Source organism: Pygocentrus nattereri, chromosome 12 (genome assembly GCF_015220715.1).
Source record: "Pygocentrus nattereri isolate fPygNat1 chromosome 12, fPygNat1.pri, whole genome shotgun sequence".
Classification (NCBI taxonomy): Eukaryota; Metazoa; Chordata; class Actinopteri; order Characiformes; family Serrasalmidae; genus Pygocentrus; species Pygocentrus nattereri.
Window position 1 is genome coordinate 27,348,641 of NC_051222.1, and position 25,215 is coordinate 27,373,855.

A 25,215-nucleotide genomic window follows, 5' to 3' on the forward strand; every position below is an offset into this window, starting at 1 on the left:
TTCAAGTGGTCTCAGTTTTATTGGAAAAACAAGTTTCAAACCGGAAGGCACCGCATGAATGTCCTTCATAGTTGGATGATAAAGTCTAGTATGTCTTTATTTTCTTTGCAGCACAATTTGGCCGAGCTGTGACGTCAACACTGTTTTCATCATGGCGGAGGATAGAAGAGAACAGTCAAACAATGAATAGCAGTCAGATAAGCTGCATAAGTAATAAATAAAACTTAAAAAACAATAAATGGTGACGGTAAGATGAATTTTAAACATTAAGCTACAGCATTTGTACTTTATGTGAGTTAAAAAGACACCAGTAAAGCAGGCCAAAACCAATAGACACCAGATAGCTAATCAACTACAATACCCTTCAGTGTTCTGTTTATCTCTCACATGTTGGGTGAATAAGTTGCTCGTTGGAACAAACTACCATGCCACTTGCCCTTGAGAGCACTGTTAGCTGATTCCATAGATATTCCCAGCATTTCGCTGCTGTTGGAACAAAACCTTGTATCTCCAAAGTGGTAACTTTACAGGAGAAGCAAAAAACACACTTTACTTTTAATGTAAGTCAATGGAACCAGAATTTTTTCCAACTCATTTTGGACAGTTTCTTTTTGTCCAATAATCATGAAATTTACAAAAAATGTAAAGGCCATCAGGCCTTTTCAAATTACGGCAAAAACTGAAAAATGATAAAAATGGAGATACAAGGTTTTGTTCCGACAGCAGCGATTTGTAGGATGTATTTGTGTAATGCATGCTGGGAATTGTAGTGGCAGAACTTTGTTCACAGAAATCATGAAAACAGTTTAAAATTGTGAATTCGGTCAAACTGATGAGGTTGAGGGATTCAGAGCTCCACTACAGACTACATAACACACAACAGTTGTTTGCCAGAATCGCCTTAAAGCCCAAACATGTCACTGTGGAGGTTAGTAATTTAACCTTTAAAGCACAGTGAATCTGAAACTCCTCGGGAAGCTACTTCCTTTGAACCAGGTGAAAAAATACTTTATTGCAGGTCAGATGGACACGACAAAAGTAATGACATGCCAGCATGCTCTCCTAGTCGGGTATGATGATGGATTATGGAGCAAAAAATAACAATAATAATAACTTAGATACAAGATATTTCATTAAAGAGGTTTGTATTGATTACCTAAGAGCTCTACGACATACAATGCACAATATTATCTCTACATTTTTATGTACACTTTCCATGTTCATGACATTTTCAATTTTGAGACGTCTGCTTAAATCCCACACAGAGCAATGACAGAACCAAAAAAATATGGACAACCTCCCTTTTGGAAACAACAAGGTAACTACACAAAAGAAAACACATTTTTTTAAATGTCACATTGATATTTGATAAACAAGTAAATAAACTCAAACCCCTATACATGAATTAATGCTTTTTATAGGTACGTCAACATAAAATAGCAGAAGGGGTATAAAAGAGAGCTTCTGATTTAGATTTTTTCGTCTTCAGTGTAGTGTGGCTGGTTTAAATATCCTAGAAAAGGTTTCTCAACTCGTGCGTCCGTGAATAGAAACAAGATACAGGCAGATTGCCTTGACTTCAGAATGTGGAGAGGCACGCTGAAAACATTGATTTCCAATGCTTTGCAAACGTCTCTTTAAGTTCTTGCAGTAATGTATGGACATCAAGCCTATGGGGTCCTTGAAACGTCTCCGGTCCTCCGATAGAATCGATCGTTGTCGTTACTCAGGCGCTCGACTCACGCCTCTTCACTCCCCGGATTGATTGGCGTGCCTTAGCCCCGCCCCCTATCTTCAGTACATCACCGTGGACTTCAGGAAAAGCCGTCCGTCTGTGAAACAAAACCGGGATACTAATGAAGCGAGAGGAGAAAAAAAACAGGTTTTGAACATTTGCCAAAGTTGACTGATGTCGCCCGCAGTGTTTAATGAATGGCGCAGTCCATAAGGTTGTGTTCTAACACGAGCAGATTTTTAAAACCAGATGAAAGGTTTGTTAAGGGAGAAGATAGCGCATTAGAATAAATGTCAACCGAAACAAAGCGTGCCCACGCGCTCTCGACCAAGACAAAAAAGAGAGAGAAAATCCTTTGAAAGATTAATTACTACATGTAAATTATGTAAATTATGCCCATGCAAATATTTCATGAGGACAATTAAGAGAGCCATTAATTACTGCCCACCCCCCCCCCCCCCCCCCGTTCTTTTTTCCTCTTCTTTTTCTTTTTTTTTTTGCTTCACTGACATTCAATTTAATTTCCCTCTCAATGCTTTAGATGTTTAATCTTCCAACAAAGGCTTCCTGACACACTTACTGGTCACATGTGCCACTGCTGAGACTTCTGGGTAGAGTTTACTGAACAGACGCTTTGTGTGCCATTAAACGCCCGTGAACCCATTAAGAGACCAAAGCCTAACCTGCACCAGGACAGAAAGGCTACCAATCCTAGACAGTGAAGACGTTAGACAGAAGTGGACAGTACCTGGTATCGTCCTTTCTGCTTCTGTCCTGTCGTTGCTTAGGTTGGTCTCCATTTCCTGAGTAGGAGGCTCTGCAGACACATTGATTTTTGTCATTCATTTCATTTTAGGCAGCAATTGAGCCATAATTAAAGCAATTTATGATCTGCTACAACTGTAAAATCCTGCAGTGCATCATCAGTCTAATTAGGACTGGGTGATACTGGTATTTTTGCAAATATATCACAGTACTGACACTGTTAAGTCTGCATTTACAAACTAACGTGATTTCATCTTGAATGTTTTTCAAATGCCAGAGACTCTTCCTTAATTTATAGTTATTTACATCATTATTAAAGTTATTTGTTTTCAGTGACAGAGAAAAAGCAGAAAACACACATTTAACGTGAAACGACACAGAAGCCTCAATAACAAAGGCTGTTTCTTTGTTTCCATTCTTTTTCAGGAGACCAGCTTTTTTTAGTTTATATTTCCACACCACCAAAGTTCAGTCTTAGAAGTTGGTTGCGTTTTCTGCTTCACACAATCCAAAAAATCCCAAACACATCCAGTGATGCTGAGGTCTGGACCCTGGGGTGGCCACTCTGTTGTTCTGAGAACATCGACAGCTACTTCGTTCGATTTGTACATGTTCTTGTAGCTTCTTAACAGCTACACATCCTTTCAGACCCACGGCGTTGAGTGTCTTCTCACAATGGCAGGATGGACAGAAACTCCTGTGGATGTTCTCAGATCTGAATCAAGATTGGATCTTGATTTTCTCCAATATGTTTTATCAAAGATAAAAGCTTTTAGTTCTGTTTATCTGATGGGGCAGTGCTGATGGTCTATCAGGTCTTGGCAGGTGGGTGTTAGGAGTTCCATTTTCTTTTTTTCTTTCAATAATTTTCCGAAATCTAGTTTTGGAAATTCCTGCTTTTTCGTACTTATTTTTCTCATGCAAGTGGATTATCTCATATCTAATGTCAGGAATATCTCCTGAAACTTGATCACTGTTTTGACTGGAAATGAATGAAAGAAAGGGTCTCTGACTGTTTCACAGTACGGTACACTACTGTTCCAAAGATTGGAATAGCAATTTTCAATAACATAACACCATCTTTTTGCAGATGCATGCATAAAATAACTGTAATATGATGCTAATTTTCTGTATATTTCAAACAATAGGTAGGAAGTTTTACAGGCAGCTGTAAAAATGAAGAAAGGTTCAGTGATAACAGAGCTGTAGAGCCCACAGTTACTGACACAGCTGTGCAACATGTGAGAATGATGTTACAATAAAATCAATATCCAAGATGCCTCATATTTAAAAAGCGGAAGCCTAATTTTGCTGATCAAATTAATAAAAGATAATTGTACAATTAATAATCAATTAATTCAATGAATCATTAATGACATTTGTTTTAAAATATATGTTGCAACTCCTCACATCACTAAAATGCTTTAAAATAAACCAAAACTGGTTTACAATTTGGCATCAAGTTTATATTATTGCAGTCTACACTGTATATATTATTACTGAATAACCATTATTAAGGGCAGTCGTGGGCTGGAGGTTAGGGATCTGGCCCTATGACCAGAAGGTCACCGGTTCGATCCCCAGGGCCGACAGTTCATGACTGAGGTGTCCTTGAGCAAGACACCTAACCCCCAACTGCTCCCCGGGCGCTGTGGATTGGGCTGCCCACCGCAGTGTGCTCACTGCCCCCTAGTGTGTGTGTATTCACTAGTGTGTATGTGGTGTTTCACTTCATGGTGGGTTAAATGCGGAGGTGGAATTTCCCCAGTTGTGGGATTAAAAAAGTATCACTTACTTAATATGATCATGATTTCAAACTTGTGATATCATCTAAACAGTAATTTGATTTATGCCATTTTCTAATGACATATGTTGCAGTTAACTGTCAGGTCCATGGGCGAAGAGAACAAAATAGAACAAACAATCTGCTGTGTATGTCAGTTTCATGGTGCACAAGCAAAGACAATCGCTCAGCCCTGATAACCCTAATAGTGTCTGCTTGTGAACTGTTGAAGGTGTGGCTTAAATTGAATAGTGGCTCGATTTCTCAGGGCTAGTCTGTGTGGGAGAATTTAGGTGTGTTCTCCCACCGTTTGGAGTGCGGGCGTGCTCGCTGGTGGACGTCTGCTGCAGCGTCTGCTCGGCCTGGTCACGCCGCTTGGACTCGTACTCTAGAGCTTCCTGAAGCTTCCGCTTTGTCTTTTTCTCCTTCTTCAGCCGCTTCTGGATCAGAGCTGGAGAGAAGAAAACAAGCAGATGGGGCGAAAATGTAGGACCTGTGGTACATACAGTGCATTAGTTACAAAGCAGCACAAAACAGAGTTTGCAGTACTGAAAGACTACAGAATTATGGAATTAACGATTTTAATCCAAGCTGTCACAAATATTTAGGAGAAAGCTGTCAAATGAATGAATGAATGAATGAATGAGTGAATGAATGAATGTTAGCTATGTCCAGAATGATGAACTACACTGTAGATGTAGATGTGGTTGGATAGTGTAGTGGTTAACACTTCTGCCTTCTATGCTGTAGACTAGGGTTCAATCCCCCACCTGGGCAAACACCCTACACTATACCAATAAGAGTCCTTGGGCAAGACTCCCAACACCGCCTTGGCCTACCTGTGTAAAAATGATCAAATTGTAAGTCGCTCTGGATAAGAGCGTCAGCCAAGTGCCGTAGATGAATGTAAAATAATTGATTATTTATTAGATATAATTATTTATTAATTATTCCAAGTCTCTTAACAAAACTGTTAATAGATAATTACAGTATTACAGTTGTTATTATTTATTAATATTATTATTAAATTGCCAAAATACTTTGAATATTGACTAAATTTGCATTCAGTTACTTCATATAAAACCAGAGATATTTCTATTTATATGGAAAGTAGTGGCATCAAAGGTAACATGTTGTTAATGCACCAAACTATTAACTACACTAATGTTTTATGCCATGAAAGCATTTTCTTAATCTGACCTTTTCAACAATCCATGGCTCCAGCAAGCTGAACTTAGCTTCCTATTTGCCAGCTTCTTTTTTGAATTTGACATTCCTGTATAGGTGGTAGATAATATGCTGGGATGACTAACCAGACACTCACAGATCTAAAATAACCTGGAGGGTTTATTAAAAGGAGAAATCGCCTCAGGAACAGGGTTTACACCAGACCAACACCAAAAACCAGAGCAGGAAAACAAGATACACAGGCTCAGGCAAACGTCAAAGCAGACAAACAAGTGAGGTTCAAACCCTAAAAGCCTATACACAGTTAAACTGGGCCAAAGATGACAATGAAAAACGACGGGAGACAAAACAAGGTCGTAACAGGAAAACAACAAAACACAAGAAAGGCTTGGTCGCACTGACAGACCAGAGGCAATACTTCACAATGTGCGAGAGGAACAAACAGCTACAAATATACATAAGCAAACAGGTGAACATAATCAGTACTCAGGTGACTGGGATCTGCTGACTGAATGCCGATTGGCTGGATGAGCCACTTGACAAACTGAGGAGTCTTAAGAGTTCGGACTGAAGTGAGAGTCTGAATGAGAACTGGGAAGCGCGACAGCAGAATGTAATACTGCACCATTTAAGGTGGAACAGCAAATCCGGAGAACAAGCCAACTGCCAGCCTCTTCAAAATTTCATAAGAAACGACCGAAAGCCCAGCTCCTCACGCTGTAACCTGTCTCTACTGCTTTTAAATGCCAAGTAAATTAGAGCAAATAAGACCAATGTGATTTCTTGTGATTAACTGCACAAAGTAATGCAATTAATAGAGATTCGTTCATTTAATTGTTCGACAGCCCTAATGAAAAGGGGTCCAAAACTTTTGAATGCTACTGTATAGTTCACAAATATTTCCATGTACAGGATGAGATAGGACCAAATATTAGCTCGACAAAAACTACAACAGCTGTAAGTAACATCGCACATACATTATATAGACTAGTACACGGTAGACACATCCTTTACACACATGCATCTAAACAGCATAATGTGTAATAGATTTGATTAACATTCTCCATATACATGGCTAATTTAGCTAGCCAAGCAAAGTAACACTACACCTAAATGACATAAGTGAGTAAACATGAGCATGAAATCAGCAGCACTGTGTGTATCTGTGTGGTTGACTGTGTGGTTGGCTAGTGTAGTGGTTAACACCTCTGCCTTCTACGCTGTAGACTGGGGTTCAATCCCCGACCAGGGCAAGCACCCTACACTATACCAATAAGAGTCCTTGGGCAAGACTCCTAACACCACCTTGGCCTACCTGTGTAAAATGATCAAATTGTACGTTGCTCTGGATAAGGGCGTCAGCAAAATGCCGTAAATATCTAATGTGAGAGGAGCCTGAATTCTCAACTGAACGTCTTAATTTTCCTCTGTTTGTAATAATGGAGCTGAGTTTAAGATCGAGTCAGCGGAAAGTGGGATTCTTTGCATTAGTGCTCTAAAGCTCCCTTAGGCATTAGAGGCATCCTCCTCCGCTTTGTAAACTGATCCGGAATCAGCCGTCCCATTTACATCCAATTCATTCACCATTAGAGACAAAGCAGCATACCAGTCAGTGGATTACAGCACGGAGGAGTGTCTCCAAAATGAAGAACTCAATTGATTTGATGTATTATGTACAAGATTCATTATCTTTATCGTAAGTGCTGAGGGTGAACATTATTAACACAGCCTTTCTGTTTACAGACATCATAAATCATTAATGCTAATATCACTGTATGTACTTCTAATTACAAAGTCTAATTACTTGTGCATCTTTATCTGTGTGTTCTCTACGTGTTGTGTGCTTTTGCTCATGCATGTATATGTTTGCCTGTGTGTGTGCCCGTCTGTGTACCCTGCTAAAGGAAAATGCTGAACTTGCACTCCTATTTGCCAGCTGAAGCGGGTGTGGGCGATATTAAAACATGAGCCACATAATTAAACAACATTAATTAATGCTGCATGTATCCCTGTCACTGTAATTGTTCTGTTTCATGACTAACTAGGCCCTGGCTGATCCCTCTGTTAGCTGATAATATCAGCCGATGCTGTCCAGCAGATTTATCACAATCTGCAAAGAAATGATAGTGACTAAATTCTCTGGTTTAATAGTATCAAGCTGAAATGCCAGTCAATGCACCATAGCATCAAAAAAAAAACTCTTATGAAGAGAACTGGAGAAAAAATAATTCAAACTTCATAACTAACAAACAGTCAACCTCTTTCTGCAGGCCCCCTAGCGGCCATTTCACCTGTCGAATGGAAAATGACTCATATTTTTAACTAAAATAATCAAACAAATATTCCTTCCCATTCCTCTATAACCAGATTAACTACAACATTGTTGACTATCTGTATGTGCAATTTTGTGCCTCTGTGTTGAGCTGCTAGTGAGCAATGAGGGGTGAAAAGGGTGGGATGAGAACCTGTACAGTGTAAACAATACACCTCCCTCCACAAAGACGGCAATGCTGAGATAAAATATACAGCATAACGGCAGCTTTGGTAGCAAAGAATTATTACAACTAACACAATAAAAAATACAATTTAATTAAATTTGGGGACGGCCCCTTCCTGTCCCAACATGACTGCGCACCAGTGCACAAAGCAAGGTCCATAAAGACATGGATGAGATAGAACACCTTTGGGATGAATTAGAGTGGAGACTGAGCCGGGCCTTCTCGTCCAACATCAGTGTGTGACCTCACAAATGTGCTTCTGGAAGAACGGTCAAAAATTCCCATAAACACACTCCTAATCCTTGTGGAAAGCCTTCCCAGAAGAGTGGAAGCTGGGGAGAAGCAGCTTGGAAAATGTGTGTGTGTGTGTGTGTATGTGTGTGTGTGTGTGTGTGTGTGTGTGTGTGTATATATATATATATATATATATATATATATATATATATATATACACACACACACACACACCTTTTGTGTTGGGCTGTTAATTAGTATTATAGTATACCCATGTTTTCCTTAAGACTACACCACTGCAGAATTGCTGTGCTTTATAGCTTCCTAATGACCATCCGCTTGCATTTCTAACAAAAAAGCTTATAAGCAAAAACACTGCTTATAAGTTTTGACTGCATATTGAAATTTGTAGAGAAATAACGTTCGTTCAACAGGTCTAATCTAATTCTGCCTGGAGGGCGGGGACTGAATGTAATCTGAAAAAGGGAGTGATTAGATACACCAGTTTTCTCATCAGCATAGCAGCAGAGAACGCTGTCAAAATCGTTTGTTCTGTTGACAGCTTAGTGTTTGCGCTTGGGGCAAAAACTGGTCAACTGTATGTTTTGTTGTTGCTATACTGAATGAAATTTGATGGCGGATTTGGAGCTGAAACTTTTCCTGAAACTGCAGCTAATTATCATCATAAGGTCATGTAACGTGATGAGTTGGCTGATAATCTGGTTTTTAACAGACTGGACAGATTTACTAAAACAGTGGCATCAATTTGCTCACAGTTTTGTATTTCGCTCTTCCCTCTTTAACAGGAAAAGAGTTCTGAAGGCTAAAACGGTTCCTTACTCTACGCTTCTTAGTGTACCATTTCATGGGTCATAGTTTTTAAGCAAAAACCACACAAGTTTGTAGGACTGTAGAACCTTCATAAAAATAGTGTGCTTGTGCTTCTGTCACCGATCGCACCTTTTTTTTGTTCATTTAAATGTTTTTTTTTTACCCCCATAGGAAATGACTGGTGGAATTGAACCACACTTTTATATAATTACATACAGTTCTCACATGCAAATATGTATATATGTAGATATACAACTGGGATAACCTAGTAACACCTTAGCAACCACCTGGGATTCTATAGCAACGGCCTAGCAACAATATAGAATTTCATAGCAACTGCTTTGTCAGGCCAACATAACACAGTAAAAACAATACAGCATTTCTTGCTTAAACTTATTTTAAAATACCCAGATAATTTTTATCTGGCCACAGTTTACTATAACATCCATAATCAATGAACCAACACCTAGAGCTGCAAAATATGTTGTTTGTTTATCATTATTTTGTACTATGACGCATCAGCGCACCTGGTAAAAGCTGGGCCTCAAGAAGTGCCCCGACAGCACACATACAGCACGACTCCAGCATATTTGACTAACGTTAAGCATCTGGGGTCTGGCCTCAGGTTTCTCTAACCAAACACTTAACACAACGTTTGAGGAAGACACTGACCTCGGTTTTTCTGCTCCACACACAGCTGCCTCTCCAGCGTCTCACGCAGCTCCCTCTCCCGATACAGCTCCATCTTCAGCTCGGTCTTCTCTAGCTGCACCTGCTTTTCCTGCGCCCGCGCATTATCTATAGCAACCTTCAGCAGACCCTGTAAACAGAAACACATGGCATGTGAAGAGTTTTGGTCAAGACTGATTCTGGACTGAAATGTTTACTTACACTGGACTAAAATGTTTGAGCAAAAGAAAGCTTAATGTGCACTTATGTTGCACGGAAATGTTTGTATGTTTTTGGGAAAGGCTTACAGAGTTGGTGTCAATTCAGTCTTGAAAACCTACATAAGAATGTTTTCGCTGTTTTAGAGTACACAGTTGTATGTAATGGTTCGGGCGCCCCTGGTTAAATTGCAAATTTTGTTTAAATAAAAATGAAATAAGTTAAAATAAGTCACATCTTCTACAGGGAACACACTTCTGTACATTTTAATGCACAATTACTGTTTATTTTCATAGTGGAAAAAATAAAATGTGACCTCTGCAAAAGTTTATTTATTTTATGATATAAATATACATATATTGCTGCTGTAGGAATACATTTTTTTGTAGTTTTTAGTTTTTGTAGTTTTTAATGTAATTTGAAAGTGCCTGTTGTCCTTTTACATTGTGTGTAAATTTCATGGTGAATGGACCAAAAGAAATACTTGGAATTTACATTAAACTTTAAAAGTAGGTTTTTTTCCTTCTCCTGTTAAGTTAGCATGTTGGTGATACAAGGTTTAACGATATTAAAGGAGACACACAGCTCGTGCACAAGTCCTTGTGCTTTATTAACAGGCTGTAGTTGGCCACAGCCCTGCCGTATAAGCAAGGTTTTTGGCTAACAGCTAGCTCTACACTCAGCTCATGTGTGGGCCAAAACATTTCTTTGCGGGCAGGAGTGGGTCAAATTATTCTGATTTTCTTCGGCTGCGGGACTGAAAAAACAGGGCCATGCAGACTTTGACTATGGATCTGTCAAGAAGCCTTTACTGGAAAAAAGGAGAACCAAAAAAAAGCTGCTGGCATTCTGAGAACAATAGACTGACCACCGCAGTCCAGACCTGAATATCATTGAATGTCTTTGGGATTGTCTAGATCATGAAAAGCAGAAAATGCAGCCAACGTCTAAGACTGAAGATGGAAAAATATCCCTGCAAATTTCTTTGAATAACTGAACATGCATCCTGAAAAGAATGGAAGACGTAAGAAAGGTACAGACAGACTGGTGGATTATCAGGAGTTATCCTGATGAGGCTTCTTTTTAATTTCCTGTTAAATAAATGTTTCTTGATGGTTTTTCCTGACGCTTAAAACTACATAATAATGTAATATGATCACTTTGACTGGAACTGAAATAAATGAAAAGTGGTCTCTGATGTTTGCACAGTATTATATATATTTAATAATACTACGTACCAAGTACTCAAACACCTGAATACCTTATCCACTTTTATAACATGACATTATCATGTGGTTAGTGATGTCATAACATGATTTACTTCACTTTATCTTATGTTTTGCTGTGCAGGAAGCCGTTCTCTAACAGAACTGAAGTGGATTCAGTCTTTTTTCCCCTCTGATCCAACTGATACACTCACACTCTGTACTGGATCATTGCCATCTATCAATATTTCATCTATTATGAGCTCTTGCCGAGGCAGTGCCTGTATCTTCATTGACAAAACAAATGCATTTTAGGAAGTTCATTCATTCCAGAAAAAAAAAACTGTAAACACCTTGGTGTTTACAACAAAAACCTGTTTCCACTGGAACGATATTGTTGATACACAAGCTTTTCTGAGGAGAGCACCACCTGTGCTGTTTCAGAGAATGGCTCTTACCTGTATGTTGGTGAGGAGCGTTTCTATGGAAGACAGGCCTTCTGGAAAAAGCAGCGGGGCAGGAAAGCCTGGAGGAAGCGCCGGGCCAGCGTGAGAAACCCGCTCAAAGCTCTCTCGCGATGTGGGGGTGCACAGCATGCTCTCTTCTGTAATGAGTGAACAGTTCACAATACATTAATGCTAACAGTTCAGCCCTGCCACGTATGATAAAGTGCTATACTGGTCAACTGGTTTTCCAGTCAGTATGCGGAGTAGCATTGACTCGAGACTGAATACAACATCCTAGATGTATTGGGTAACGTGTTCCATCACATAAAAAGTAATATGTTCATACTCTTTTTGGAATATGTCTAGAATACATTTGAAATCTTGATAGGGCACGTGGCAAAAAATCTGCAGAGAAAACTGTGTAGATACACTTTAACAACACTAACTACTGGTGATGTTTTGACTGTTATAGTTGGATTACCGTAACACATTAAACACTGTAAATACAGTTATTAGTTACATTTTTACTCATGTCATTACACAAGACTACCTTGATAGTAACAACACATTTTATCTTATGTAATTACACATTTGTAACAGGGTGATCTGCTGTTTTCAGCAAGACTTTTCTTATTGTAACTAGAGATTACCTGGTAATTACCTACTATATGAAGCTTACACCACATCTGCACAGGACTTGCCAACTTTCCAAACTTTTAGCTAACTGCAGTACAATGCTTGTTTAACTTTCACAATGTTGTAATAAAGCAACCTGAACATATCATATGGATGAATACCAAAGGATCTGTAATTTTAGAGCCTCTGCACAAACATGAGTCTTTTAAAGATAAGCGGAAACTATAATATATCAATAACAGTGAGTACATCACCAGTATTTACTGTATTGTTGTTACATATATTTTCGTTATGTAACTAAACAGTTATTAGAAACAGAATATAAAGTGGGGCTAAATTTATACCTAATTTACTGTTCTGTTCATTTTCACTCCATCTGCTGGCTGCTATTGGTTGGCAGGTTTTTGATATGTTTCATGAAAAATTCACTAATCATTTCAGCCTGTATAAAAGCTGTGTACTTTTGTGATTTGTAAGTTGTTGCAGGCCTCCTAAAAGTAAAACCCAAGCCTCTTAAATGTAAAATGCAGCCACATGTCCAGTTCAACACTGATGCTAAGTTTATCATTCGTGAACACGTCCACTACTGATGAGACGCTTCAGTTTGACCACCTCTCAAACACACTTAATAGCACTGACTCTTCATAGTGATTTATCAGTATACTCAGGCTTTAGCAGGATGAGCCTAAAGTGGGTAAGAGAAGGCCCACTTATGGTATTTATGTGGTGTTATGTACCAAAAACAGTATTTCATTTTTATATAAACACATCCCAATCTCTCTTCATCCCTTATAATTAAACATGCTGGTTTTGTTACTGTACATTTAAGACTGATATTTGTAAATGACTGTTCTGTGATTGATTGGCTACTCTGTATTTAGCTTTATTCTAAAAACAGTCCTGACTGAAACATCCTTAGAACTTCAGTGTGAATCGGTGGGGCTAAGCTTCTGGAGTCAAACTGTGATCAAGCAGGTGGATATTTGTAAATGCATTGGTTTTCATGACTTCACAAAGACAAAAAAACCCCAAAAGGCTGACTTTGTAGCTTTGTTTCCATATATACACACCATATGACCAAAAGTATGTGGACACCCCTCCTAATCACTGAGTTCAGGTGTTTCAACCACACTCACTGCTAAGGAGTATAAAGTCAAGTACACAGCCATGCAATCTCTATAGACAAACACTGGCAGGAGAATAGGTCATACTGAAAAGCTGTCTTTAAACATGCAACCTTTGCCACAAGTCAGTTTATAAAATTTCTGCTTTGCTAGATTTTACAATCGGCTGTAACTGCTATTATTGTGAGCTGAAGTAACTAGGAGTAACAATAGCTCACCCATTAAGCAGCAGACCACTCAAACTCACAGAGAAGGCCCTCCAAGTGTTAAAGCGTGTAGCGAGTTCCTTACTGTCTCTAGAAGCAACAAGTGTGTCTGGAGCTTCCTGAAGTTGGTTTCCATGCTCAGCAGCTGCACACAAGCATAAGATCTCTATGCGCAATGCTATGTGTCGGCTGGAGTGGTGTAAAGCCAGCCACCCCATAACTCTTGAGAAGTGGAATAGTCAACTATGGAATGAGGAATCAAACCGCACTACCTGGCAGTCCGGCAAATCTGGATCTGTAAAATGACTGATTTGTTGTATGATTTGAAAAGCTGTTGCCAAACTTTTGATGGACAGTAAACACATAAAAATATCCTTTTTTTGTGGTGCACTCTCATTGATACTTGGAGTTACTTCCTTATAAACCTGACATCAGACTCTCCACTAAAATGGCTCATCTTTAAATGCAGAGCTTAGTGTTTTAGCTGTGTTTCCTCAGAGCCAAACGCCAGCCAGATCTAATAACAGTCCAAGGTCGTTATAGCACATCAAAGCTACTTTGTGTTTCTAATGCGCCCCGTGTCGCTCTGCCTGAGTAAATGTCAGCCCGATCATTTGCTGAGAGTCAGCAGGTTCTCTCCCCTCTGGCCTCTGAGCAGTAAATCTCCATCATATCGATGTGGCATGACCGCTAGTTGTTGATCCTAGATCCGTTCTGGTGGCCTCTGAGCGGTAAATCCGGTTTCATTATGACATCAGGCAGGCAATCTCTGTTCGCAGGCCTGAGCCACTGAGACACTTCTACTGCTGCCGGATCTGCAGTGCATATGGTTTTAGTAATAATCTGGTGAAATATGGCAGCTACTGTAACAAACCTTTAACGTATATTTTTATCTTTCTTTGTTTTTTTACATTGAACGACATCATTTTTGTTATTCTATATTCAATGACAACAATAATCGCATATAATACTTAGATATTAAATTCAATACAAAAAAAAATTATAATGATATTCTAATCATAAACATTTGGTATGAAATTTTCAAACAAAGTAAAGGAGGACTGCTGTGTTCAAATCATGTAGAAAAGAAACACTTAATAAAAATCGTTTTTTTTCACTGGATAGCGATGATATACTTCACAAACAGTGAACATATAACATAAAAATCAAACAACTCCAACATAAAAATCCATTTGGCTGCTGAATTTTTTCTCAGTGCACCTGAACATGGCGCTAAATTCTGTCAACGACAAGAGTAGGGGACTCCAGCGTGCCATAAAAATGTTTTACTGTTATGAATAATGATAAGAAAGAATAAAGTAAGCAGGAGAACTAAAGAGGGGGAAATGCAGAGGGGGAAATGTTGAAAGTGGGAGCTGGGCTGTCAGAACCTGAACACAGGCCGAGCACGTACTTGGGAAATTGGCGTCTGAAACCAACCAAACCCAACAATGTTTCAGACAATATGTCAAGCTGTAATATACGTGCTCCAGCGATGCTGGGGCAGATTTTAATGAGTTAAAGGAGCCTTCACAAAGTCTCTGAGTGTATCTCTGGCGAGACGTTCGGTTTACAAAGCCCTCCATAGAACCACCTGCTCTTTCAAGTTGTGAGAAACATTTTAGGCCCACCCTCTGATCCTGCGTCAGTCTGCGCGCTTTGGGTATAGTTAGAGTGGCGCGGCAGCAGACTGATCCGAGGCCTGCACTTAAAAGAACCAGACAAGGCAGACATATGATACAGTGGGACAATGAAGCAGAGTTGTTTTTGATCAGGCTGAAGCCTTGATCTCCTCGTCTGCCGGTACTTCAAAGGGGCTGCTAATGTATGGGGCCTTATGGTATGGAGCAGACCAGTGAGGGACAACAGGGTTATTATTGGGTTTCTGGGGAGAAGGAGCTTGTCTCATTCTTGTATTCCCCTCTGATGTATAGCAAATGTAACTTTTATAGCATCTCCTAAATTCTAATTTTACACCTTGTCAGTCAATGTCTCAAGTAATGGTTTGTCCATTAGACGTCTAGAGCATTTACTGTCATTTTGCTATGTTGTTAAATGTAATTAAGTGATTACACAGTGATCAGTGATTTTCTCTTAGCAAAAGAAGACTGTACAACTTTTCACTACATTCAAAATCATAATGAAATATCTCTTCTTCTACTTACAACTTAGATGTGGTGTACTTAATTTGACTGCACCACACATTTCCCATTCAAACAGATCAGAATCAGTACTTCAACATAATACTGCTACAATTAAAGCCAATCAAACCTAACATGTCACTGAAAAGTGACTCTATGCAGAGTCTTGGTCTTTGTTCACTTGAACTCATCAAAGTTTTCCGCCAGTGTATTCAGGCTGCACGTGTTATCACTGTACAAAAGAAGCCCCATGCTGCCTTTATTGTTGGATGCACTGTGATGCACATCACTGAGGAAACGCTTATATTTGATTAGTTGATCAGAGTGACAATAAAAGGTAATTAAAGTAACTAAACTGTGAAGTCTTGGCATCCCCACACTGGCTCTGTATACTACAGGATCCAATGAAAAGTTCTTTTATTTGTTTTCAAGTCACTAAATGGATCTGCATCGTCTTATATAGGAGATCTGCTTCAGCTCTATTCTTTCTCCAGTTCCTTGAGGTCATCAGATCAGTTGTTACTGGCTGTGCCACGGTCTTGCTGAAACTCAAAGATGAACGGGCCTTTGCTGTTAGACCGCCAAGACTGTGGAACAGTCTACCACAGGACATTAGGTCTGCACCCTTTACTGATGTTTTTAAGTGTAGATTTAAAAAACCTATTTTTATTGGTTAGCCTTTGATTCTGTGAATTGAATGTAGTGGATCTTGTTTAGTTTTGCAGAGAATTGCATTTTAAAAAAATTGTTTTGTATTATTTAGTAATAGTCGTGGGAAATCGGTCGGGAAATTGGAGGCTGCCCCTTCATCAGATTAGCTGCAGCGTTAACACTAACACTAGGGCAAACCAGGGCAACATTGGAGCTTTAAAATGTGGCTATATCTCTTATTTAATATTCTGTTCTATGTTAATAATGTGATTTTTCGATGCTGTTGTCAGATTTATTATACTTATTATCCACAGGAAAATACATAAGTAAGCATTTATTTATAAAGTAAATTATAACCCAAAGCCCTGTAAAAAGGGATACGTTTAAAAACACAAATAAAAGACAACATAAGGTGTGCTACTGAATATATCAGCCCCTTAACACCAGTGCAGTTAACACCTAAGAAAGTAAGTCTACAGGCCCTGTGTTATTCTGCTGGTTAATGGAATTTGTCTGTTTTAAATATTAACAACAGAAAGTCCTAGAGATTTAAACATTTAAACCCCCCCCCCAAAAAAACAAGCTAAAATGTAAGCAAATGTGTAACACTGATCGTATTAAAACCTGTACAACAAGGTCAGATTTTTATTCCGAGTCTCATTTCCTCACTACTCACTTCCATTAAAGCTCCGACAACTCTTAAGTGGATGTGATCTACTCATCAGAGGCTTTTGCACAACCTTGTGGAGCGCAAATGAGTGAACCCTGTCATTAAAGCAAAACGTGGACATACCAGCTACTTCCTAAGCCACTGATTAGTTAAGTTGTTATGCTGATAATATAATCTGCAATGATTTTTTGTATTTAAATTACAAAAGCAAAATAGAAGCATTTTCACTAGTGCTCTCAGACTTTTGGACTCCACTGCAGCCAGAATGCACATCCCTATACTACACTTACAGCAACACTATTGCCTGTGGCTCCAACATTATATGCATTCAAAGCTGTTGAAGGCTTCTTTTATAGCCCAAAGACTGCAGAGTACATGCATCAACAAGGCTGTAAAAACTTCCACCGCTGTACCTTTCAAAAAGCTTTAGAGCACACTGGCGCAGTGAGACCAGATGGGCTCTCTTCATTTTCTACGGCTGTGGAAGAGGCTCCTGGAGTTTACACACACGTGTGCGAAGATCTCTAGCAGTAATAACCGGCTCTGTGCAGGCTAATAAAGACTGCTGTAGTGGGGAAGGTGACTTTCTTTTCAAAACACAGCTGCTTTATTACCATAACCCGGTTCACCCATATGGCTCGGCCGCTCAAAGTAACCGCGTGTGGAATTAACAGTGATTTACCGTATGTTTAGGAAAAGGGAAACCTAGCGACAAGGTGTGCTTACCTGTTATGTTAATCATAAAATGGGATGAAACAAATGGGACTAATATGTGGGCTGCTGTATAACCATATGGCGAAATTATGGGAGCTCAACTTCCCGGGAATTAGCAATGCCGGGCCTGGCTTCCCAGAAACAGCGTAGTGCTAAGATCAGTTTTGAAGTGTAGTGTTATTGTTGTTTATGTAAGTGATGCCCTTCTTAAATCAAGCAACTGCAGGAAAAAAAAAGCGTCTAGTTACATGCAAAACAAAGTCTAATTACTTCAGTTCTAAGTGAAATTAAATGTACACATTTTCTATGGGAATCAAATTTAAACCATGTACTTAACATCTTAGAAAAATTGTAAACATAAATATTGGTGCAAAAGTTTTTTCACATTTTTTATTTTTTTATTACTTTTCTTTTCCAAAAGTGCAGCAACTAAATATAAATTAGACATGAAAATGTACAAAAACATGCCATATTTAAGATATGTTAACTTATTTTTACCAGCTTCTTCTTCTTCTTCCCATTAGGGGTCGCCACAGCGGATCATCTGCCTCCATCTTGCCCTATCCACTGCCTCCTCTACTTTCACACCAACCATCTCCATGTCCACCTTCACTACATCCATAAACCTTCTCTGAGGTCTACCTCTTCTCCTTCTACCCGGCAGCTCCATCTCCAACATTCTTTGACCAATATATCCACTATTCCTCCTCAACACATGTCCAAACCATCTCAACCTGGCCTCTCTGGCTTTATCTCCACACTGCTCCACCTTCACTACCTCCATAAACCTTCTCTGAGGTCTACCTCTTCTCCTTCTACCCGGCAGCTCCATCTCCAACATTCTTTGACCAATATATCCACTATTCCTCCTCAACACATGTCCAAACCATCTCAACCTGGCCTCTCTGGCTTTATCTCCAAACTGCTCCACCTTCACTGTCCCTTGTAACTTATTTTTACCAGCAAAACCTAATTTGGCCACGGGTGCAGTCAATCTAATTATGGCATTAATTACATAATAGAATTTGATTCCTTTTGCTATTGCAGCTTTTGACAATGTGTAACCCTTACAAATTCATAAAATATTGCAATGATGATAAAATACAATGAATTATGCAGCCCCGACCCACAGCAATAACTGTGACTTCTATGGACGTATAAATATATAACTGCTAATGTAACAACTGACTGCAATCCACATAAGTGACTAATAACACTGTTCATCGTATTTCAATGTGCATCTCCTGTAACATGTTTTGAACTGGATTTATATAGTAATGTCAATAGACATGTAGGTTTACCTACATTATTACATTACTATTTTAACAAAACTGTTTCTGTAAACTGATGAGTGCTTTAATCATTCAGAGCACAGCAGCACCTACAACACTGCGAGCACAGGCTGCTTCCTTATGCAGCAGCATATCTTCCTCTTTAAACAGCTTCGTGTCATCTTGAAGTTTTTGTTGAATAAGTCACTTTGGGCTTGGAATTTTGTTGAAGCAGCAGTTTGGTCTTCTGGGATATTAGACTTGGTGCAGTATGCGAGCACTTTTAATTGCATTAAGACAATCTGTACTTAAAAATATTCCACTTATCTCTCCTCCGTGGACTGTTTGAGTGGGTGATTATAAAATAGGACAGGCTATTTTTACAGGGGACGGCTGTGGGCGACAGAGGGAATATTTAGTAGAAGTCACTTAACTTAATGAAGTTCTGGACTTAAATGTACCTCTCTCTTTCTTTCTCTTGCTCTCTAGTTCACACTGTCTCTTTCTCTCTCTTTTTCCCTTTTACTCCTCGAGTGGATGTAAATGCCCCTTTGCCTTATTATAGTGCCCCCATTTTTCCATATTCATTTGCACCCATTTGTCCACCCTTCACTGGAAGCACTGGAAAAGGGTTGATTTTAACATGTAGACTGACTGCGGTTGTTCATCTGAACTGTTATTCTGCTTTTATTTCCATCAAATAACTTATTGGACTTGAATGAAAACAGCTAACCCTTTCTTAGTGATCTACCAAAGCTGAAAATTCACAGATCCTCATTTATTGTGTCACAAACTACGATCTTAACCAGAAAGATATATACATAGAAACTATCACAGTGCATCCAACAATAAATGGAAAAACACTGTAAAAACACTGTAGCTCATAAAAAGCTCCAATTCAACAGCTGATCCATTTCAATATCACCTCTGTGGACATGCTCTCCGGCCTAACTACTCTGGAGGCAGATGAATAAGTAAAGGGAGCTAAAGGAGACCAAGACAAAGAATCTGTACATATGGACCATCCTACCAAATTAGCTCAAACTGCAGTCCCACAGCAAAAAAAAAAACTATTTGAAAAAATGAAGTTTTAGATATTTAGATATATTTAGATATTATTTAGATATTTACAAGCATTATAGTATGAGCTATTTAAACCCAAGGCATTAACTGAGATAGTAATAAGCTAAATATATACAAAATCATCATTTATAGGGTACTTTCTACTGGAAGGTTTCAGTCCCGAACCCTAACTTCAACTTGTGAAAATAATAATTTAAAAAATATTGATTTTTAATATTTGCAATTTTTAAAAGATGTTATTGAGTTCTTATTTATATATTTAGATTTATTTTTTATTTAATATTTAAATTTAAAAAAATGTTTAAATGCTGTCCCACATTTTCATTTCATTATGAAACACAGAGCCACGCCCCTTCATTTTAAAGCAGGAAGTGGGACTGTATCCTTGTCCTTCATAGCCACATCGTGAGTAGTTAGATCCCCTTGTTTTGAAATAAATGTGTCCCAAAGTCTGAAAATCAGTGAGGAACATTAAGAATTGTCACTATCGAAACACATATTTTCTGCAAAGTTTTGTGTTTCAATAAAAATTGGATTTTATGTGTTTAACTGTTCAAAGCTGTGTTTGCTAGTCTTGGACGGGCTAGTGGGTTTGAATTTTGCTCAAAATTAGCTAAAATTGTCACCACTGAAACAGTCACCGCTGAATCAGTCACTACTGAAACAGTCACTACTGAAACAGTCACTACTGAAAGAGTCACCGCTGAAACAGTCACTACTGAAAGAGTCACCGTTGAAACAGACACCGCTGAAACAGACACCGCTGAAACAGTCACTACTGAAAGTGTCACCGCTGAAAGAATCACCACTGAAGCAGTCACCACTGAAGCAGTCACCACTGAAACAGTCACCACTGAAACAGTCACCGCTGAAACAGTCACCGCTGAAACAGTCACCGCTGAAACAGTCACTACTGAAAGAGTCAGTACTGAAACAGTCACTATTGAAGCAGTCACCACTGAAACAGTCACCACTGAAACAGTCACCGCTGAAACAGTGACCACTGAAACAGTCACCGCTGAAACAGTCACTACTGAAAGAGTCACCACTGAAACAGTCACTGCTGAAACAGTCACCACTGAAACAGTCACCACTGAAACAGTGACCGCTGAAACAATCACCACTGAAACAGTCACCGCTGAAAGTCACTACTGAAAGAGTCACCACTGAAACAGTCACTATTGAAAGAGTCACTACTGAAAGAGTCACTACTGAAACAGTCACCACTGAAACAGTCACTATTGAAGCAGTCACCACTGAAACAGTCACTATTGAAGCAGTCACCACTGAAACAGTCACCACTGAAACAGTCACCGCTGAAACAGTGACCGCTGAAACAGTCACTACTGAAAGAGTCACCGCTGAAAGAGTCAGTACTGAAAGAGTCACCACTGAAACAGTCACTATTGAAGCAGTCACCACTGAAACAGTCACCGCTGAAACAGTCACCGCTGAAACAGTGACCACTGAAACAGTGACCGCTGAAACAGTCACTACTGAAAGAGTCACCACTGAAACAGTCACTATTGAAAGAGTCACTACTGAAAGAGTCACTACTGAAACAGTCACCACTGAAACAGTCGCTATTGAAGCAGTCACCACTGAAACAGTCACCACTGAAACAGTCACCACTGAAACAGTGACCGCTGAAACAGTCACCGCTGAAACAGTCACTACTGAAAGAGTCACCGCTGAAAGAGTCAGTACTGAAAGAGTCACCACTGAAACAGTCACTATTGAAGCAGTCACCACTGAAACAGTCACCACTTAAACAGTCACCGCTGAAACAGTGACCACTGAAACAGTCACTGCTGAAACAGTCACTACTGAAAGAGTCACCACTGAAACAGTCACTGCTGAAACAGTCACCACTGAAACAGTCACCACTGAAACAGTGACCGCTGAAACAATCACCACTGAAACAGTCACCGCTGAAAGTCACTACTGAAAGAGTCACCACTGAAACAGTCACTATTGAAAGAGTCACTACTGAAAGAGTCACTACTGAAACAGTCACCACTGAAACAGTCACTATTGAAGCAGTCACCACTGAAACAGTCACCGCTGAAACAGTCACCGCTGAAACAGTGACCGCTGAAACAGTCACCGCTGAAAAAGTCACCACTGAAACAGTCACCGCTGAAACAGTCACCGCTGAAACAGTGACCGCTGAAACAGTCACCGCTGAAACAGTCACCGCTGAAACAGTCACCGCTGAAAGTCACTACTGAAAGAGTCACCACTGAAACAGTCACTATTGAAAGAGTCCCTACTGAAAGAGTCACTACTGAAACAGTCACCACTGAAACAGTCACTATTGAAGCAGTCTCCACTGAAACAGTCACCACTGAAACAGTCACCGCTGAAACAGTCAGTCACCACTGAAACAGTCACCGCTGAAACAGTCACCGCTGAAACAGTCACCGCTGAAACAGTTACCACTGAAACAGTCACCGCTGAAACAGTCACTACTGAAAGAGTCACCACTGAAAGAGTCAGTACTGAAAGAGTCACCACTGAAACAGTCACTGCTGAAACAGTCACCACTGAAACAGTCACCGCTGAAACAGTCACTACTGAAAGAGTCACCACTGAAAGAGTCAGTACTGAAAGAGTCACCACTGAAACAGTCACCACTGAAGCAGTCACTACTAAAACAGTCACTACTGAGTCACCACTGAAACAGTCACCGCTGAAACAGTCACTGCTGAAACAGTCACTGCTGAAACATTTGATAAAGTTTCAGTGCTGTTATGACTGTCTTTGGAGAGGAAAGTTTAATCATCTGTTTTAATAAAATAAACGTAATTAAGGTTGAGGGTCACTCAAAGCAAAAGGATTTTAGTCTAAGTCAGTTAATGGTCAGTCCAAAAGGGGTTTCGTTGCCTCATGCAGTAAAATTTCAGGTTGATGCCAAAATGTTTTTACAGGGCTGTCAATCTCTCTGTTCAACTATCAGTTACTTACTTATTCCTTCTTTCCACCTTGAAACCCCTTCTTTCACCCTCCCTCCATTCTTGGACGCCCTTCACTTTAAAGCCGCATTAAAGTCTCGCTATAGCTCTTTGGCCGGAGTGTGTTTTTAAGTACATATAGCGGCATACAGGATCCATTTAAAGGAGCAGGTGCTCAAAATCTCACCTTCTACCTGATATCTGATGAAGTTTGATTAGATTTAACTGCCTCCCTCTCTCCCCTCCCTCTCCGGATTCACTTAGCTGACCAAAGCATCTTTATCTGATCTCTCCGTCTTGGCAGGAGAGGGAGACGTGCTGTCACATCCAAGGTGTTTCAAAGATGAAAAACAATCCATCTCTGGCTTCCTCCTCCTGCCCTCCCCCCACTCTCCTCACTAAAAAAGCAGCGCGTCCGGAGGAATGTGATTAGCAGAGTGCCGGTGTTGGCCGCTGGAACGCTCGATATGCACTAGACCTGCGGACTCAGATTTACAGTCACTGACGTCTTTGGTCATAAGTGTATGTAATATGTTGAGAAGTATATGTAATAGTTGATGGTCATTTTGTATGGATTTGATGAAGGGACTAATGCTAATGGTGAATAATAAGTAGTTATTATATCATTTTTACAAATTTTATTAGTTTGTCGTTTATTATGAGGAAGCATGGAAGTAGTTAAGAAGCTAACAATGTGCCTTTCATGTGAAATATTTTGACGAGGGGCTCCCGAGTGCCACATTCATCTAAACATTGACCTTGTCATCAGGAGGTGGTGAGCTCCATCCCTGGTGATGCCACAGCCATCCGTGGCCGCGAGTCTCTGTCCTCACTATCTCTGGGTGGGTCACTCAGTGCAATTCTAGCCAAGGCAGACATCCGTTAGCTGATGTAACAGATTCAATAATTAGCGCTACTCTCCAAACACAGAGCTGTCCAATAATCTCATGTTTCTGGCCATTTGAAAAGCATCCCAGAGGAAACGTGTCACCCTCCCAGACTGGTAGAGTCATATGACAGGGGGAGCCTTAACAAAGGCTGGAACTGGCAATGACTAAATGAGGAGAAAATTAGGAAAAATATAAAGCATAGCTGCTAACTTTAGCTACAGATACTGTATATAGGACATGTTTGCCAGACCCTAATCCTTAGTGTTGTGATACGTATAGTGTTATGTAATGTTGATTACTGTGACTTTCAATAAGCGCTCACTGTCGTTTCATAGTGAAACTAAAAAGAAATAAATTATGATGGTGAACAACAATTAGCTGCTATTCTCATTTCAGACTGTAGTTTATTATCGTAACCTGTTTTTCAACCTGAAAGTATTTGATCGATTTACAAGCAGCCCAACAGCACTAGTTCAGGTGGGCTTTTGTTAGTAAGGTAGCCAGCTGGCCGACAACATCTTTCATATTAAAGCTTATGACAAAGTTAAATGCACTTCTCTAGCTAGCTAACAATTTTAGCTATAAACAGCACTAAGGCTCCAATGTGTATAATGTCTAACATCATGATATTCTTTAATATCACATGCTTATTGAACAGGAAAATAACAAATAAGAAAATGGTAATGGTGAACCACCCAAAATCAAATCAAATATTATTCTTTTTTCTTATTATTAATCAGTAAATTATAGCACAGAAATATGTGGTGAACGATAATTAGCTATTATATTTCTTTAAGCATTTTTTTAGTCAAACCTTGATTTTTGTTATGGAAAAATTTACACCAACTTGTAAGAAATATTTTATTATATTTTGCTATTTTCGGTTGGGCCCTGCGATGGACTGACGACCTGTCCAGGGTGTTTCTTGCCTTCCACCCAATGACAGCTGGTATAGGCTCCAGCTCTCCCCGTGACCCAGAAAGATAAGCGGCTTAGTAAGTGTGTGTTTGTGTGTGTGTGTTTTAGGTTGGTAGCTAACAATACACTTCATATAAAATATTTTGACTTTATTTTTTACACTTAGGCAGTGTAAAAGCCAGTACTGTACTAGCCAGTGAGCTGATAATATTAATGTATAATATTATTATACATTTTAGCTCAGTAACCCTCACCCTTACCCTAATTCAAATCCCAGCCCTTACATTGTGATATTACTCAATATCAATATTAACAGATGCAAACAATGAAGAGCGAAACAATGAAGAACTAAACCATAATGACAAACTAGCTGTATTGTAGGTA

The 25,215-nt window shown here is 39.4% G+C and overlaps 1 protein-coding gene across 2 annotated transcripts in view; it reads right to left on the reverse strand.

The window, feature by feature from the left end:
• Positions 1–982: 982 nt before the first annotated feature.
• The window catches only part of dachc (dachshund c), a 116,977-nt gene continuing 92,744 nt past the window's right edge, over positions 983–25,215 (reverse strand). For both annotated transcript variants that reach the window (XM_017712139.2, XM_017712138.2), the window contains exons 7-11: positions 11,586–11,731; positions 9,707–9,854; positions 4,591–4,734; positions 2,484–2,552; positions 983–1,832 (exon numbers count right to left, since the gene is read on the reverse strand). In XM_017712139.2, coding sequence (XP_017567628.2) covers positions 1,795–1,832; positions 2,484–2,552; positions 4,591–4,734; positions 9,707–9,854; positions 11,586–11,731 — 545 coding nt within the window. In that variant the 3' untranslated portion in view covers positions 983–1,794. The remainder of the gene's footprint in view (positions 1,833–2,483; positions 2,553–4,590; positions 4,735–9,706; positions 9,855–11,585; positions 11,732–25,215) is intronic.